The 19,417-nt window shown below is 45.8% G+C and overlaps 1 protein-coding gene across 4 annotated transcripts in view; it reads right to left on the reverse strand.

Annotated features, from left to right (window-relative positions):
* AMPD2 (adenosine monophosphate deaminase 2) overlaps positions 1-19,417 on the reverse strand; it is a 50,697-nt gene that overhangs the window by 26,717 nt on the left and 4,563 nt on the right. For 3 of the 4 annotated variants that reach the window (XM_028733865.2, XM_028733864.2, XM_028733866.2), the window contains exon 2: positions 1,732-1,862. In XM_028733865.2, coding sequence (XP_028589698.2) covers positions 1,732-1,862 — 131 coding nt within the window. Of the gene's footprint in view, positions 1-1,731; positions 1,863-10,210; positions 10,450-19,417 lie in introns of those variants that run through there. The other variant, XM_028733867.2, reaches the window with a different exon arrangement.

Consider the following 19,417-nt stretch of genomic DNA (forward strand, 5'->3'; position numbering starts at 1 on the left):
GGCCCCACCTGGTTCAGGTATATGGCTCCACAGCTTTTCTACTAGGGCAATGTGACCCTCAGCCCCCCCCCCCGAAAGTCCCCCCATCCACCCATGTTCAAGGTATGAAGGAAGGAGACAGACAGCTCCCATGAATCACGAACAAAGGACAAGATCTTGCTATGGACATTTCCATACTGCAACTAAAGAGCCCTGAAGCACAAGCAGCAAGAAAGCGAGCTGCGCTACATAGAGACATAAGCTGGGAAGTGCTGAGTCAGGCTTGCTCTGCAAGGATTTCCCCCAATAAATCAGACAAGCAATTCAATTACTTAGCCTGCCAGTAGGTCGATCAAAATGCATTTTCAATTAATTCACTTGGGTACCCGATTCTTGAAAGCTTGCCTGTGGTAAGTTCACTCTTTAGATAGCTAAAGGCAAAAAGCCAAATTTCTGTGCCAGCAATTACAATGGAAACATCTGTTGCATAGGTTAAAGGGTATCAGCATCAGAATTACTGGCGAGGCAATGACCACTTGCCGGTGACCCGCAAATTCCCCAGTTGAAATTATGGACCTTTTCAGTCTTTCCAACTGGGAGAGAATGCACCCAAGAGCCCATCCAGACAAAAAGTCTGGCCAAAGTACTCCTGTAATCGCTCTCCCTGACAATGGCTCAGTTCACACTCCAGCAAGAGATTGCTCACCTATTACTGAGGTTGAAAAAATTGCTCTGATTGCCTGAAACAGGAAGCCTGGAACTGGATCACGCAATAAGGGAAAGATAACAAGAGCTTCTCATTTTTCTTGCTCCTCCTTTCTCTTGTAATGCTGTGATTAGCAGGACAGTTCATCCCTCACAGAGATTCCAGCTACTCCAGAAACCATTAAGTGCACATGGGACAGACTTTGCCAGGCTTTGAGGCTGGGTTTAGGCTAATGCACATTTGCTGTGAGCATGCCACGTCTGGACTTGGAAGTAGCAGAGTCCCAGGACTGCACAAGATTTGCCTGCCTTAGAATCTGGCATCCCCAACCAGTGGACGAAAACAGCCAGTGTGGGCTGCAAGCAGTGCTAGGTCCACCTTTCCTTTACGCCACAATTAAAATTGGGAGACGGTGGAATCATTATGGCAGTGGAGACCACGTAACAACACTTTATGCCTCAACTGCAGGGTGGCACTAACTGGCACAATGTGGCAACCTGGCCCTCTGGGAAGCACCCCAACAAAACCTCACTACAAGCACACTCAGTGAGAAATAACTCCCAAACATCAGGTTGGATACAGAGGTGATCCTAGGAAAGCAAAACTGTACTTCAGCCAAGGTGTCAAACCAGCAGAAGCTTCCACAAACAGAAGGGGAGGGTGATTTATTCCCACAGCCCCTCCACCTCCCATACACCCACCACCACCAAGCACAATTCCCAGGGGCACAGGAGATTACAAGAGGAACTGGCAAAGATCACCTCCCTCTCAGCTTCCATTTGCAGGAGTTGAAAGCAACCCACTCATTACCTCCAACAGTGAAAGGCAGCGTGGATTATCTCCCCCCCCCCCCCCCATCTTTGCAAATGCAAGAGGAATCACATGCATTTGTCAGAGTTCAGGGTTACAAGCTTGTTTCATAAAAAAGCAATCAAAGGAAAAGAGGAACTCGGGGCCAGTAGGTATAACTCTGAGGTGGTGTCCTCACAGGCCTGGTTCCAAGGTTATAAAAGAGGAAAGCAACAGCAATGAAGAAGTAACATTACCTCGGCTATCTCTTTGTACTTGCCATCCATGGAGGTGCGCAGGTCAACAGGAAAATGCTTCAGGCAGTGGGGAGGCCCCGGGAGGGAGCGCGCAGGCTGCAACTGGCGGGACCGTGGCCCTCCGTGGATCTCTGTGGAAAATATGAGACAGCAGTCAGGGAGATGAGAGAAAGCCACGGCCCTGATCAGAACAATTCAAGGGAAGAGGAGAAATTTAATCAAACACAGCCTCTATCAGTTCTCTCCAACCCGGTGCCCTCTAGATGTTCTGGACTATGATTTCCATCAGTCCCAGTCGGCAGCGGCTGGTAATTCTGCCTGGATCAGAACTGAGAACTGCCATGGGACAGTCCTGCTTTCCAAGAAACATCTGCAAAAGGTTTCTGCAGATTAGCAGACACACCACCACCATCATTTCGTTTGAGAAACTGCTAAAACACTTGGCTTTACCATCACTCCCTTCTCACTCTACATCATCCATTTGAAGGAAGCAGGTTGTGGCTGCTGGTACTGTAATTAACAAACAAACAACTTTATTACCCTGCCTTCACACTAAGGTCGCAGGGGTGGGCTGCATTGATTAAAATTACATCAGAAGTTTTAAAAACTTACAATAAAAAATGCAACCACACACACAAATAGAGTGGGTCCTGAAAATATACATCTCAGGTGTCAAGGCCAGGGAAAAGGGGTGATAAGATGATGACACTATAAAAGGTAAAGGACCCCTGGGTGGTTAAGTCCAGTCAAAGGTGACTCTGGGGTTGTGGCGCTCATCTCGCTTTCAGGCCAAGGGAGCCGGCATTTGTCCACAGACAGCTTTCCAGGTCATGTGGCCAGCATGACTAAACCATTTCTGGCGCAATGGAACACCGTGATGGAAGCCAGAGTGCACGGAAATGCTGTTTACCTTCCCGCCGCAGCGGTACCTATTTATCTACTTGCACTGGCGTGCTTTTGAACTGCTAGGCAGGAGCTGGGACAGAACAACGGGAGCTCACCCCGTCGCAGGCATTTGAAGCGGCAACCTTCCAATCGGCAAGTCCAAGAGGCTCAGTGGTTTAAACCACAGTGCCACCCACGTCATATATAAGCCAATATAATGTACTAATTCTACTCTTTCCATCCTTTTGCTTCAGGAAGTGGCTCAGGAATGTATTCACGCTAAGATGGTAGAGCAATTGGTACACACAGAAATGGCAAGCACATACTACCTCTGCTGAACCTCACCATCCTTCAAAGGAAAATTTAACTGCCAAGTTCACTTTCTGGCAATCCTTCCCAAAAGCCTTTTTCACATCTGTGCACACTGAGAAGTATGAAGCTGCTAGAACTCAGACTGGCCCAGGGCATCAACAGAGCGAAGATGCTACTGAAAATTGACATTAGAAACAGAACTAGTCTTGTGGCACCTTAAAGACAGGTGTGTTTATCATGGTGTGACCTTCCCTGGATTAGTCACCAGATGCAACAAAAGAAAATAACAGAAACGGAGCAACTCTGATTGCCGCTCCCTTACCATGTCCAATGAATGGCAGCTATTGACAAAAAGCAGGAAATCCTCTGTGAGATATGCCCAATTTTATGCTGTTTTCTGGTCTCTGTTAACATAGCCCAGGTTCATCAGTTCCTGAGCTGTGTTTACCAGTTCCAAGAAGAGCCCACCATTTAAAATAAAAGGAAATGGCACAAGCACTATTTGATCCATTGGTTCACCATCCACCCCCAAGGGTCACTCGAAGCCCACACTCAAATTACCAGCTGTCAGTCTGTGTCACAGGGCCCCTGACCTTGCAAATGCCCAAGAACTATCTTATGATCCACCCGCCTCTGTTTGCCATTTTCAGCTGCTCTGCTACCAGGGACAAGGGTTGGGTCTGGAATTGGCATTATGAGAAGAGTTCCCAGACATCTCCTTCCAGGCCTGGCCATTCATTTCCTGAATATGCAGTCACATATTAATTTTGGCAGATTACATAATATGCACAATTGTTGCTTTATTCAAGCTCACAACAGCCATGCAAAATAAGCCACTCCTACTCCCATTGAACAGATGCAGGATTGAAGGCGAGACTTCCTCAAGGGCAGCGACTGTATGTTCCTGGCCCAGCAGGGATTTAAAGTCGGACTCTGGATAGGCAACCAGCATATGCTATTCAGCTGGACCCCACCATGTCTCAAATGTCGGTTCTCAAAGTGATCCAGTCACCTCAAAATACTGGAAATGCCACTGAGCTGAGGACCAGATCTCCTTTCAAATGGGAAAGAATCCCTTATCAACTGGCATCACCTTTTATTGGGCTTTTTCAGTGCCATTCTTCCTAGCATTTGTGACAACCACAAAGCATTTGTGACAACCACAAACCACGGTGCAGATGGAGGACTCCAGCCCAGAGATGAAAATACTTACTGCCATACTTAACAAGGAATTTCTGGCAGGGCCAGGAACTGCCTATGCTAGCTAAAAATGAACAGATGCTATAGCTTTTCTTGAAGAACAAGGATGCAGAAACTGCAGCCCTGAGGATGCTGTTGGACTACAGCTCTCAGCACCCCTCACCAATGGGCATGCTGGCTATGGCTGATGAGAGCTGGAATCCATGGAGGACCACACAGTCCCCATCCCTGTTGTAAAAAGAGAAGGCTCCTCACCATCACACCCAGTTAAAAGGATCCCATTTCTCACCAGCTTCAAGACTCTTAGCGTCCACTTTGAGGTTGAGAAGCACTAAAAACAAAAACAGGTATCCCATCCCTTCTAAAAGTTTAAACTAGTTGGTAAGGCTTGCCCTACCACTTGTCTGATGTAGAAATAATAATCAGCTTCCAGTCTGGAGACGAGTACCTTAAGTTGGCTTCCAGAGAGACTATTAAGGGGAATAACACATCCTTTGTTCTGTTAAAAGGAACCTGGCAGAGACACATTCTCTCTTGTTTGCGCCTGCAGAGGCTGAAGGCAAACACCATGGACCGATCAGCCAGACCCTACGCTGAGCCTCACAGGAGAAACTGCTCAAAGTCCATTTTATAGGGGTGACTGGCTTTCAGCTCTCAGGCCTTAACGTTCTAATGAGAGCAAATGCTTGCAGACCAGACCTTTCCTCCCTGCCGCCGCCGCAAGAACACAACCACTCCTAACTCCCCATGCAGAGCACAAGGGGAACAGATAGGGAAATCAATACAAACAACCCAACCACAGCACTTATGCTGACTGTTGGCCAAGATCTACCATGGAGTGGCCTCTCTGAAGCCACACAGGAATCCAGGGGTGACCCAACTTCCTACCTCTGCAGACTAAGGGGCAAAGCAAGTTGTGAAATAATACAGAGTCATAGGCAATTACTTTGTTCCCTTCTGCTAGAATCGACATGTCTTGACCTCAAAATTCCTAAAAATAAAGCAAGGTAAACAAAATAGACTCCTCAAGGGAAAGGGAGAGAAAGAATGTAGTTACTTGAGACATTTTAAAAGCAGATCAGAGTCTCAACTGCTGTGTGCTCAGTATGTGTTGTAGAATACACTAAATTGGTCCATTACATATCTTGTTGTTTAGTTCTAACTTGTGACAAGGTTGCTCATAGATCTGTTTTTAATGTCTCCCAAGGATGCTTCACACACTACAGAAAATATGGGTTTTATTTGCTCCTCTGCGTGTCTCTGTGGTGCCTTTAAACTATAAGGTCTCCAAGTCCATGTCACCAATTTTTCACACATGTCTGCACCCTCCACACATTATAGAAGTCACCATGTGGACATAGTCAACACACAAGAGCTCATTTCCCCCCATAATAACCCAATGTAGGTGCCAAACTAGCAATCTTCTAACTCATGTGAATTATTTCCTTTCCGTGGCTCATGTAGACATCTTGACTGGCACTAGCCATGGTTTGCAAACAAGCTTCCATCTCTGTTTGTGCTGCTGCAGATGTTAATGCTTCTGTGCCAGAGTCAAATCTAACCAGGTGAGGGAAGTTGATTTTTGAGAGCTAAAGTAAGGAAGGTGATGATGGGCAAGGAAGGAGATGCAAACCTGCAGCACAGCTTTGATCACCTAGCCATGGTTACATTTTCATTGGGTCGATTTGCAAGGCAGCTCTAAGCAAGACGTTTCACCTACTAAGTAGAGAATAATAAGCAATAGACTGGGGCAGGGAGCAAAGGAGGTTCAAAGGTACAAAGGAACATGACACCTCTAGCGGAACTGGACTATCACCAACAGCTACTGGCAATTACATAAACTGACACTCTTGCATGCTATCAATAGGCAGGAAATCTACATAACTTGTGTGGTCAACTATGTCACAAGTAAACACTACACGGCTTTGTCAGAACCTTTTCTATTTAAAAGTTTCAGGTTTTCATAGCCACACAAAAGGATTTGGCTCAGGAGCCAAAAGGATCCATTTCTAGGTACCATTTTCCAAGCCATACTGCTCCAAGTGACATTGCTGAATTAGGACTGGGGAGACCCAGGCTCAGATCCCATTTCAACCATCATGAAGTTCCGAGTGACCTGGGGCTAGTCATTCTCTCTCAGCCAGATTGAAGTCACAGGGTTGTTGTGTGGATAATGAGGTGGGGGGGGACCCCATGTATGCCACCCTGAACTTTTGGATGAACAGGATAAAAGTGTCCAAATTAATCAATCAATCCACAGTCCCTGCAAACATTTTTTATCACTGTAATGCCTCATGCCCTTACTTCTTTTCCACTCTGTCTGTCATGCGATACATCACATTCCATTCTTTGAAGAGGATATCATAAGTACACACATTCATGAAAATTCATGGCTCACTTGCACAGCCCACACTAAATCACAGGATCTGGCATTCCCTCGGTTGAATCGTACAAGTCCTGTCTATAATTACTGACATCACCCACTACGCAAGGAATTCCATTTGTCTTCCCATCCAAACCAGCTATTGTCTATCTAGAGTCACTTTTCAACCCAACACAGCTGGCCTGCAAGTACTGATTTCCTTTTCTTGACAAGAGACAGAATATCTTCTTCTAAATTGTATTTAATATCAGCAGAGTGTTCAAGTAAGTTTGTTACTGTCCATGAAAAAGTTGAAATTACTTTAGGCGAAGGGTGAAAGGCCAACAAGTGAGGATGGGTGGAAGATGTCTGATGGCACTGGAGGTGCTTGACTGGTGAGCAATCTGTCACTCACTGTTGCCCCTGTAAATCGCTCAAGAATAAATACAAGATGGAGAATTATTACTTTAGAGAAAATCTCCAGGTCAAATTGCCACAGAAGCTGCTTTATACAGAGTCAGACCACTGGTTTGTTGAGCTCGGTGTTGCCTACTCTACAATGATTAACAGTGACTCTCCAGACTTTCAGAGGGGACGATGTTGTTCAGCTCCACCTGGAAATACCAGGGATTGAATTTGGGATGTTCTGCAATGCAGAGTATGTACCCTGCTATCTAGCTATGGCCCTTCCCAAAAGGTTGCCTGATCACAATCTAGAGATCCTGCCTGGGTCTAAACATCCCACGGCAACAGGAACACAAGGAGCTACCGCATTTCCCAGTCCATTCCTCCTCCAGATCCTGCATCCATCTTCACGTAGCAGAGTGGGAAAGGGGTAACAGCAGATAAAAGTAACAGGCCAAAAAGAGCCAGAGGAGCTGCATACGATCCTGCTGTTGCTGCCTTAAGAGTGTTCAAAAGAACAGGCAGGATCTCCAGAGCATCATCCGGCAATGAGACACGTGTGTTCCTACCCACCAGAGTCTAAGAAAGCATTTCATAATTATATACCTGGAAACGTCATTTCTGAAATGATACGATTATTAGCTTTTCCCCATCTAGTGTTCTTAGCTGTTACATCTACAATAACCAGAATTCTTGTCGTGGGGGCACTTAAAACAGATGCTGATTCCGCCCCAAAAGCAGCTGCACTGCAGTAGCTGGCAATATGCATTTTGTGCACTCCGATTTTCAGTACTCATTCCTTCAGAACGAAACTTGCCACAGAAAAGGAAAAATTGGCCCTGCTGTCCTTAGCAGCCTATTCCCAGAAACCTCTGCACAACACATTCCAGTTTGTGGGGGAGGGGGCCACTTATCTTAGTAGATGCTGAGCAAGTTTCACAAGTGTCACAACTACCCGACGAAAGGGTGACACAAGAGAAACCAGTCCCTTCGAGTTCATTCATATCCTGAGCTCACTGGAGACACGCGAGAACGCCACAACTACACGAAGGTCTCCCCCACCACCCCCCACACGACGAAAGCTTGCAATGCCTGCTTTGCATCTGGCCCTCAGCGGGTCACCAAGGTACACACCACAAAGCAGAAGCATCAAGCCCTGTTCTAGGACAAGGAGGAGAGCATTGCCATCAACTGTCAAACCTGATTCAGAGTGTTTTTGCCTGCCTGATGCCCCAGAGGCTGACTACCCGCTCCATCACAGTGGCTTCTGTGGAAGGAAGAAGTGTTTGCTTGGCTTCCCTCCCCCCGCCCATTGCCCCTCTCCCACTCCCAATCCAGGCACTGCCTGAATAGTCAAGCTCCACTGTGCCTTGCTAATGACCCTCACATGTCTCCCTAATGGGCTCCCTGTGCACAGTGCAAACAATCAATTCATTAGGAAAAAAACAGCAAGAGCTGGGGAACCGCCAGGCCAATTGCAGGGCTAAGGCTTGGCAGCCCCATCAAAGCCAGCATGTGTCTTCAGCTCATGAGGGGGGCAGCCAAGAACAGCTGCTCCTGTAGCTCCAATTGCTGGCTGGGCAACACCACGGATGGCAACACAGATTTCCTCAACCTTTCTTCCACTGCCACTAGCAGCTTTAGGATGTGCAGCAGTCTGGAGCCCCAGCTTTTGTTGGGCAGCCTGCCAGAACCAAAGGGGGAGCATCACTTCCAGGCCCAAACCCTCCATGGCAAAAATCCCCTTGTGATGTTGCAGCAAAAGTTTAGTGGGGTCAGCAGTGTAGCCTGTTCCTCCTACACTCAGACACCTAGGAGAAGTAAAGACAGGACATGGCTTCCCACACTTAGTCACATCATCATGCTTGGTTCTGAATCTGCAATGGTCTCCACTGAAGTCAAGCTCTGGCCAAATGCTGAAGCTCCTCCACCAAGACTATAGCTGCGGATGCTGAGTCGGTCACATGCCCATATTGTGACACTTGTTATGCCACTCTTTTGGAAATCCTGAGCCCACCACACACAGAGCAGCAGAAATGTGGCTAATTCAGACATATGCCGATGCCGTAATATATAGCGACGGCTTCATTCACATGTATGTAATGGAGATACTTTATTGTGACATCTCGTTGGCGAGAGGTCACTAGGTGCTCCATCAATCCGACTCCAAGGACCAGATATTCATTTTTCTTTTATGCAATTTACCCCTTGGGGGTTTCCCACAAACACTGGGGATGCAATTATGGTTAGTTTAATAGTGGCTTAAAGGCTTGCCCTGAGAAACTAGAAAGCTAGACTCTCTCTCTCTCTCTTAGTAGTCCTCTGTTGATCGCTGAAATGCCTGTTCCGGCAACATGAGACACGGTAGCACAGATAAACTGCCATGTGACTAGTTCCTTGGGGTGAAAAATTGGGAAGTTTTTACAGAATGCATTTCAATGAAATAGTGGAGCCTCTTCCAAACAGCTGTATTTTCACAAGTACTAGAAGATCACAGAAATATGCTTTAAAGAGTACTAATAAGCATCATAGTTATCCGCCCCCCATTTTTAATTTTCTTGTACATAGTACATGCAGGTGGTTGTGACTAAAGGCTATCAGATCAATACACATTCAATTAATTAAAGTATGTGTGGGTTTGTTTGTTTTTAAACTCCCTTTCTCACGAGAAGCCTTGCACCACCAAAATACTAAAACGGAGTGAAAGGAATAGAAGTCCTGCAATTTTTGTGGGTATCATTGCAACAACTTCTCATCACAAGGAATCAAAACTCTTGCAATGCATCTGAGAACATGATAGGGATAAAAACAACTGCAAAAGAAGCTGTCATCATTACCTACTTCCCCCACTCCCCAAGACAGCCATTTCAGCATCTGTACCAGGATAGCCGGTGGAGGTCCCCTTCAGTGATGAGCTGTCAGCTAGCCCAGCTTCAGAGAATTGCCAGAGGTTTACACACAGAGACACAAAACACCTCCCACTCCCCGGAAAAAAAGAAACCTCAATCCTCAATCAATACAGGAATACCTTGCCAATGCTCCTGCTCCAACTTTCAGGGATTTGCCTTCTGCGGCAGCTTGAGCAAATCACCCCTCTCTTTTACGCTGAGTGCCACATGCCCATCTCACGTCAAAGGCTTTTAAATCGCATGCCCCTTAACAACACAGCAGTGCAACTCCAGCCCATTAAATAGAACAGGCAGGCTTCGCTTTATCCTTCAAGCATCTCAGAACTCCTGATTAATACGAGCAGCTGCAACTCAAAACCACCCAGCCCCAGAGGGGAGAAAGGAAAAGACATTTCCAAACACTTACAGATCTGGCAGTCTTAAGGGCCTCACTAAGCCTCTGCCTTTCCTCCACCTGGAAACCAAGATGCTGGCAGGCTAGGCAAGGAGCATCCCATCACCTTCTGCCCCCTGAGCGTGGACCAAACAGCCTCCCAGGTACCCTTGGGGGCGGCAGAGTGCCCACAAGAAGGCAACCGAGGGCGAAGCAGACAGAGGTGCCTGCTGCCGCTGCTGCTCTTGCCGGTGTTTCGCAGCCTCCTCTCTGAGAGCTGCAGTCCCACAGGATTCCAGCTCCAGAGCCGGCTTGGGCTGTACCAACCGTAGCTACATGGGGGGAGAGGGAGGAGACAAAAAATATATGACAGTCTCTTCCAAGAGGCAGGCAGAGCCAGACAGGCAAAGAGAAGCCACCCTCCGCCACCAGTGGCCACGCAGCAGAGCTAACTCCTGGCCTCAAAGTAAGGAGGCGTTAACCCCTAACGTGCCAGCCACAGCTGCAGACGTGTATCCCAGCGCCCGCCCCCATCTCTCTCTGAAAGTAAGCAAAGGCAGAGATCTACCCACACACAAAAGCACAGAGCACCACATACTGGTCGTTCATGCTGTAAGAAAAGGGGGAAATCGAACAAAAGCTAACTCAACTTTAAGAGTGTGTTTTCATTATGTACTGGTGTAATAAGGCACAAGAACACTCCAACCCACATACTTTGTAGGGAATACATTGAGATTCTTATTTAGTTAAGCTCAACATTGTTATTATTATTGCCCCTCTCTGTTTTTGTTTCACGTTGTCTCTGTATGATTTAAAAACAGAATATATCACATTTCATGGGTGGGAGGCAAACAGTGGTGTGTCTTGCGCTCCCCCCATCTTTTTCCCACTAAAGGCTACGAGGAGTCTGGTAAAGATACACACAAATTCCACCCAGCAGTCATTTCTCAAGGTGTGATTATCTGTCCCTCTCAAACATTAAACCCCACTCTGGCTAGAATCTGAGGGAGGGTGCTCCCCTTTGGCCAATTTCTCCTGCACCAGTCTGGAAAATATTACTTTTCTGCTATCTGTAGCAGATTGTCTCTATCTGGCTCACAGACCATCCAGCTCTAACCATTAGGAATCGTTACTTCCCAAATGGCACATTCTAGCCCTTACGGCACAAACTCCATTGCTGGCATCACCCAGGTGTGTTAAGACAACTCCAAGCCAGATCTCGTTTGGGTTCCAAGGTAAGCAGAGGAAGTGGAAGAATCGAAGCTGTGCTGCATACTGGACTGCAGCTCAGTGGTGACGAGGATGGAGGTTGTCTTGGCAGAAGCCGCCTGTAAGCTTTGTCTCCAAGAGCTGCAGCCGCTGGTTAATTAAGAACAATAAATGGCCTATGAGAAGCAGCTGTCCTTTCCTGATCCCGCAGGACGTAATGGAGGTGCCTGTGCTCAGAGTCTGCTGTCACAGAGATGAAGGGCCTCAGGGGTGACAGTGATGGGCATGTCATTCCTCAGTCTCGATCCTTTGAAGACAGACTGGCAGCAGGTTTTGGAAGCCTGCCCAGTGATCGCGCTCTTTCTGAGGAAGGCAGTGGTGGCGGCAGCAGCAGCAGTGCCCCAATGCTGCTTACACAGACTGCCTCCAGTTCTCAACAGTCTGCCCAAGGATCCCACACCTCTTGTTGAGAGAGCCAAATCCAACCCAATGGGGTAAAAAGGTAAAGGAAAAGGGACCCCTGACCATTAGGTCCAGTCGTGGCCAACTCTGGGTTTGCGGCACTCATCTCACTTTATTGGCCGAGGGAGCTGTCGTACAGCTTCCGGGTCACGTGGCCAGCATGACTAAGCCGCTTCTGGCGAACCAGAGCAGTGCACGGAAACGCTGTTTACCTTCCCGCTGGAGCGGTACCTATTTATCTACTTGCACTGGCGTGCTTTCGAACTGCTAGGTTGGCAGGAGCAGGGACCGAGCAACGGGAGGGGTACTTGCTCACAAAGCCCTTAAGTGAAATGCGTTTTCAGGGATGGCACCAGAGCAGCCAAGCCCCAAATCCCCAGAGGCAAGCTCCAGTCTGAACTGCTGGGTTTTGAAACCCGTGGAGGTAAACTTCATTATTTCCACATCTGGGAGGAGTCAGCCTTTCACTGTGGCAGCACCTGTGGAACTCCCTGCCTATTGACATTAGGCAGGCACCCTCCCTATACCATTTAACACGCCAGCTAGCTTCTTTGTTTCAGCAAGCCTATCCAGATATAGTGTTGTGTGTGTGCTTGTTTCTAAAATAAAAACAAAAATGCTGCTTTTATCGGTGTATTGTTGACAATTATTTTATTATTCACAGCTTAAATATTTTCCTTAATTAAGCAGTTTTGTATTTATTTCCTAAATAAATAAAACTATTTTTGTAGGTATATAGCTTTCTTTCAAATGAATATGGGGGGGGAGGGGTAGAGAACTATAGATCAGCAGCCGAGCCTTTAAGGAGATTGACACCTAAAGACTGGCGCCAATTCCTTTCAAAATAGAATGGCTAATACCTTTTTCCTATCAATATTGTTATGTCCACAGGTGAGAAACACCTGTATTTTAAATAATAAATAATATATATCAGTTATTGGGGTTGCAAGCAAATGAGGCAGATACAGTGGTGCCTCGCAAGACGAAATTAATTCGTTCCGTGAGGCTCTTCGTATAGCGGTTTTTTCGTCTTGCGAAGCAAGCCCATTGACAGCTTAACGGATTAGCGCTATTAGCGGTTTAGCGGCTTTTGGCAATCAGCTGTTAAGCGGCTTATCAGTGGATCAGCTGATAAGCGGCTTAGCGCTTAGGAAAAGGGGGGGAAGGGGGGGAACCGAAGGAACTCGCAAGACTTTTTCGTCTTGCGAAGCAAGCCCATAGGGAAATTCGTTTTGCGAAGCGCCTCCAAAACGGAAAACCCTTTCGTCTAGCAGGTTTTCCGTCTTGCGGGGCACCACTGTAAAAGATACATGAAGCATGGGGATATATTTACACAGACCTTCCTTATACTCAGTGTTAGTATTTGTACTGGAGTGGGAATGGCTGTTGGATGAATTTCAGCAGCTTGACAAAAACAGCCTTAGAGCCAGATGCTTGGAAGCAACAGAAGTACACTGAATAATAAGTCTGTGGGCCAGGGAGGAGGAGGAGGAGGAGGAAGAGGAGGCGGAGGAAGAGGCATTTAACTCCCTCTGTCAAACATTAGTCTCCTGTTTCTGGATTATTTGCATTGTGCAGATGACAAAATAAATCCCTGGAGAAATGATGGAAGCTGCATAAATGATGCCTTTTCCACAGTTGTTGTTGTTGTTGCTTAGTAAAATTTGGAATTATTACTTGATTTTGATTTGACAACAAAGTCACAGCAGGCAAATAAGAAGCATATGTGCAATATGACTGAAAGTTAAGCAAGATCTAAGACAGAATGTAAACAAAATGTAAACAATTAGTTCTTATCATCCAAGGGGAACAAAAATCAAAATACTGTAGAAAACACTGTACTGTACTGTACTGAGTGTTCAGTGAGATTTGCAAAACACTTCTGTGCACTAGAACAGCACAAATCCAGCGAATGCATATGTCTGTCATTATCTAGGTGTAAATAAAGATGGGGGAGGAGAGAAAAAGCTAAGATCCTGCTGGTCTATCAGGTGGACTTGTGAGTGGCCTTAGGGCTACAATACTGGACAGGAGACCCAGCTTCAATCCTCAACTCTGCCTGCAAGTTTTAGCCTGTTGTCATGGAAATAATTTTATACCAACCAGGGAGAAAATAAAAACATCCCACACAGGATAAAAGACACTAACAGTGTAAGCCTATACAGTGGTACCTCAGGTTAAGTACTTAATTCGTTCTGGAGGTCTGTTCTTAACCTGAAACTGTTCTTAACCTGAAGCACCACTTTAGCTAACGGGGCCTCCTGCTGCTGCCATGCCCGCCACCAGAACACGATTTCTGTTCTCATCCTGAAGCAAAGTTCTTAACCCGAGGTACTATTTCTGGGTTAGCGGAGTCTGTAACCTGAAGCGTATGTAACCTGAAGCGTCTGTAACCCGAGGTACCACTGTAAATATTTACTTAGAAGTAAGGCTAACTATTTTATATGGGTGCTACTCCCTAGTAACCCTATTTCAGTAAGCCTAGGTTTTCTCTTCTGTTGGAAATACTATAGCTTTGGACTTCCTACATCAAGCAGGTGGTTAGGCTAGATCAGGGGTAGGCAACCTAAGGCCTAGGGGCCGGATGTGGCCCAATCGCCTTCTAAATCTGGCCTGCAGAACGGTCTGGGAATCAGAATTTACATGAGTAGAATGTGTACCTTTATTTAAAATGCATCTCTGGGTTATTTTGGGAGCATAGGAATTCATTCATTTCCCCCACCCCCAAATGTAGTCCAGCCCACTACATGGTCTGAGGGACGGTGGACAGGCCCATGGCTGAAAAAGGTTGCTGACCCCTGGGCTAGATGGCTAAACCCTATGACAGCAGACTAAAGAGGGTTGCAGTCATACATACAAAAGGAGGGCAGGCAGCCTAGACCTCTGGAAATATAATTTTGATTTTAATCAAAAGGATCTGGCATTCTTTGCCTCCCATCTTAAAATCTTCTGTTCAAGACAATTTTCTCAGATCACACAACTGACACATGGTGCACATTCTGCAGGGGTTTCCAACATTTCACTGGGAAACCTTCTCCCTTTTAAAACTGTGCTGTGCTATGTACATCTGCTGAGGGTAACAGAGGGAGAGTTAACAAGGGGCACACACTGGAGTTGCACTATATTCTGCCACACTTAGCATAGGAACGTAGTGGGCTCCTGGAGAAGAAGGGGAGCCTTCCATCATTCCCACCTGCAAGCTCAAAACATTTTGCAGGCTAGTAACTTTTGTGGGCTTATTTGCACGGCTGGTTCAGTGGTTTTGTCACCACACCCCAGAGAGAATTCTTCTTCCAAACAGCAGCTCTTCCAACATCTGGCTTAGACCATAAGCTATTGTGTATCCATGACTATTTATAGGTTTATTACTCGAGTTTCATTTATTTATTTTTACCTGAATTAGTTGGACAGGAGGGAAAAACACTTTTTAACTGCTACAGAACTAAAAATAGAGAGCACAAACTCAACTGACCAGTAGTGACTCAACAATAACTAAAATACCCTGCTAAACAATGAACAACTATATGCTTGCTCCATGTGGCTTTGCTTCTAAGTAGTCCCCATTTTCTGTACTGTGGTTAAAAGCAAGAGGTCAAGGGCTTTACATATGTTACTCCATTGCAGCAGAAAACCCTCTTCTTTACTGGCTTTTAGGAAGGGTGCAAAGCAGTGCTTTTTCTGGGGGTACTCAGGGGTATGCAGTACCGGCACCTTTCTCCAAAATGTTAAAAGTGTGGCACTTACTGTAACAACTTCATGATGACTACCAGCACCTGTTTTTCTATTTAAAAAAGCACTAATGCCAAGGCAATACCTCTTTCACCCAGTTTTTAATTTCGAAAGTTCAGTTATTTTTCTATACAACCCCTGTTCTTCACTATTATAATGTTTTGCTCATTTTTACTATATTTTAATATTCGCTGTGAGCTGCTTTGAGTTATGGAAAGGCAGCTTAAAACAGTTTTAAATAAATTTTAAAAAGACAAAAAGGGGAGGAGGAAACATAAGGAAATTCACTTACAAAAGGTTAGAATTCAACTTAACGTTGCTGCACAACAGAACTGCGCTGTAAGATTTCTAAAGAAAACAAAAGAGCATCGCCATCCTTTTACTGCAGATTTAGCAATAGAGTAATTTTGAAATGCTCTCTCTCTGGCACATAAATAAGCTGAAAGAGGATCCCACACTTCCCAGATCCCTCCACATGGCATGAAATGTTCTTTTAAAGCACACATTTCCCTCCATTTCCTGCCTTTGACTGCTGTACCACCACTCACAATCCCATGCTTGGAACCCCCAAATCCTTCATTGGTCTGCCCTTGCACCTCAATATGTCAACGCATCTCTTCTTGCATCCCCATTACCTTATTTCCCAAGTCCTTATTAGCACCCTCTAATAAGTTTGGTCCCCAGCTTGTCTCATCTTTTCTAGCAGTCACCTCTCATTTGAAGCCTGGGAACGATTCTCACCTTCTGCACGTCAGTCCTCTTCTCCACTGTTTAGCCTGAGGTTATTACCACCAGGATTCATAGCTAAAGAAGCATCCCCTGGTTGTTATGTGACTGTAATATTTGCTTTTGAGAAATGTTTTTAGGTCACACAGTATGATCATGCTGTTCTAGGAATTTTACTCCCACGAGGACCACAAGAGTAAATATGATTATTTTCTCAGGATTTTCTCCCAAGAGGACTAGTCAATATTATTTGTATTTTTTTTTAAATGAGATTCTCAAAATATTCTGCCTGCCCAAAGGAAACTAAGGCAAGGAGCATGATCAGTTTGCTATTTAACATTTCCCTGTTGCCTCAGATACATAGACTTAAAGTGGCTAGGAGATCTCTGATAGCTCTAATTTTGCTGGTTATAAGTACACTCTCTCTCTCTCTCTCTCTCTCTATATATATATATATATATTTGTGGGCAGCTTCCATCCTGTTTCTCCAATATTCCCTATACTTTTCAAAATAACATGCATCTCAAAAAAAAAAGTAGTAAGTTTATTTCCCTTGTATTTCATGCTTTCCTCCCGAAGAACAAATATTATTACAGTAAGGAAAACAAGAGAACAGCAACAACAAAACCATCTGTCCCGTACATGCACAGGGCTCCACTACCTCACAGCTTTAGGGGACAAAGGTGGGTCATTTAACAAAGGAAAGCTGACTGCAGTGGTTAGAGTGAAAGACTCAGCAGATTTGAATGCAAACCTTTGCCATGCCCTGTTTCTGTGTGATCCTGGACAAGTCAAGGACAGGACAGTTCCCAAATTGCTCCAAAGTGAATGCAATTAAGTTTCACTGATGGATAAAAAAGATTGAGCATGGGGACAGGGACAGCAGTTGTGCTGCACAGACTCTACTACACAGTTACGTCCAAGGGCTGTATGCACTTCTGTTGGTTTTTTTTTTTTTAAGATTTCAAATTCTACACTAAAGTAACCTAGGAAAGCCAACTGCTGCAATTAGAATATATGAAAATGTAAACAGTTTTGCTCAGTTTGAACACTGTGCTCTGAATCCAAAAATGATGTTTCCGGAGACTGACGGGGGGACAGGGGGTGAATGCTGCGAGAAATGAAGGGTATTGAAACAAAATAAGGAGGAAATGATGCAAAGCTGTTTAGGGCACTAAAGTACCAGCTCCTTGAAACTGGAAATCCTGAAGCAGGAATAGGGACCCTGTGGCCTTCCAGATGTTGCTAGACTCCATCTCCCGCCAGTTCCATTCGGCATTGACAGCTGTCAGACCCAGGGATGACAGGAGCTGTGGTCCAGCAACATCTGGAATGTCTCCAGGCCTGGGCTAAAGAAACAGGCTTTTAAAAAAAATTAAGTGAAAACTAAGCTCAACGGCAAATCAGGATTTGCACCTTCTATCAGATCTTGTGCTCGTGTGACAATTTTATAGACATGCACAACACTATACACAGCCCTGCCATTATTCCTCCTATGAGGAGGGGGGAAACTGGAATTGTAAGGGTACCAGTACAGATGAGAAAACAACTGAAATCACGTCTGGCATTTTGCGAGCTGTTTTTAAAATGTGACACCCTAAGCAGCCAGGCACGCCTCGCTGTCCCTTAACAATGGTCTTGGCTGTGTAGAAGTATTTTACTTCCAGTTGCAATGTGGTAATAATGGTATTCTCTCAAGTACTAGAGAACATAGGAAGAAGCATGCTGTTTCTTTCAGAGCTTACTTCCACAAATGCTGAAAGGGCCTAGAGATTCTGCCCACACACCTTGAAACAAAGGTAGGGCAGAAAAAGATGCCATGACTATCTCACACTCTGAAGAGCACCGGCAAAATCATTTGATTTGCACACAGACAGGCTGGTGTAATGTAATGAAGCGTTTTGTGTCAGCTTAAAAACTATCTGCAGGGGTGCAGGTGGTGCTGTAGGTTAAACCACAGAGCCTAGGGCTTGCAGATCAGAAGGTCGGCAGTTCGCCCCCGTTGCTCAGTCCCTGCTCCTGCCAACCTAGCAGTTTGAAAGCACGTCAAAGTGCAAGTAGATAAATAGGTACCACTCCGGTGGGAAGGTAAACGGTGTTTCCGTGCGCTGCTCTGGTTCGCCAGAAGCGGCTTAGTCATGCTGGCCACATGACCCGGAAGCTGTATGCCGGCTCCCTCGGCCAATACAGCGAGATGAGCGCTGCAACCCCAGAGTCGGTCACGACTGGACCCAATGGTCAGGGGTCCCTTTACCTTAAAAACTATCTGCACCGTACAGAGAACGACGTGACAGAAGCCAGTCCTAACACACTTCTGACTACAGATGGTTTTCAAAAAAGGGTTAGACAACTCCATGGAGGAGAAGGCTATCAATGGCTGCTAGCCAACAGGGATATGTTCCACTTCTGCTAGCAGAGGCAACATGCCTCAGAATACCAGTTGTGGGAACTCACAATAGAGGAGAGTGCTGTTACACTCAGGTCCTGCTTGTAGGCTTCCCATAAGCATCTGGTTGGCCGCTGTGAGAACAGGATGCTGGACTAGATGAGCACCCTCTTCTTACATTTATATGTGGGATAACTCAAATTGTTAACGTCACCATCACATAGCAGTGAAAGGAAGACACCAAAGCTTACTCCCTCATGTGCTGGTGTATGATATATCGGGAGTTTTCTTAATTAATATACAGCAAAGGCAAGCTACAAAGATTTTCTTAAAAACAAAACCTAGATCTGTCCTCCTTTCACAGTAGCAATAGCAGTAGTGTCTGATGGGAGAATGGATGAAGCCGCCTCAGCTGCAACACTGGGATGGCTAGCTCTCCAGGCTAGTCTGTCTTCTTAAAACATTCCAGAGGAATTCTACAGAATCGGGATAAGAGAATCCTGTCCATTTACTACAGGAATGGGGACAGAAGGCAAACCCAAGGCCATTTCTATAGGAACATCGGAAACTGCCTTACACAGAGTCAGAACATTGGTCCATCTAGCTCAATACTGTCATCACTGACTGGCAGCTCTCCAGGGTTTCAGACTAACAGTCTTTCCCAGCCCTAACAGGGGATGCTGGGGACTGAACCTGGGAATTTCTACATGCAAAGCAAGTGCTCCCCA

Source organism: Podarcis muralis, chromosome 5 (genome assembly GCF_964188315.1).
Source record: "Podarcis muralis chromosome 5, rPodMur119.hap1.1, whole genome shotgun sequence".
In the NCBI taxonomy this organism is placed as follows: Eukaryota; Metazoa; Chordata; class Lepidosauria; order Squamata; family Lacertidae; genus Podarcis; species Podarcis muralis.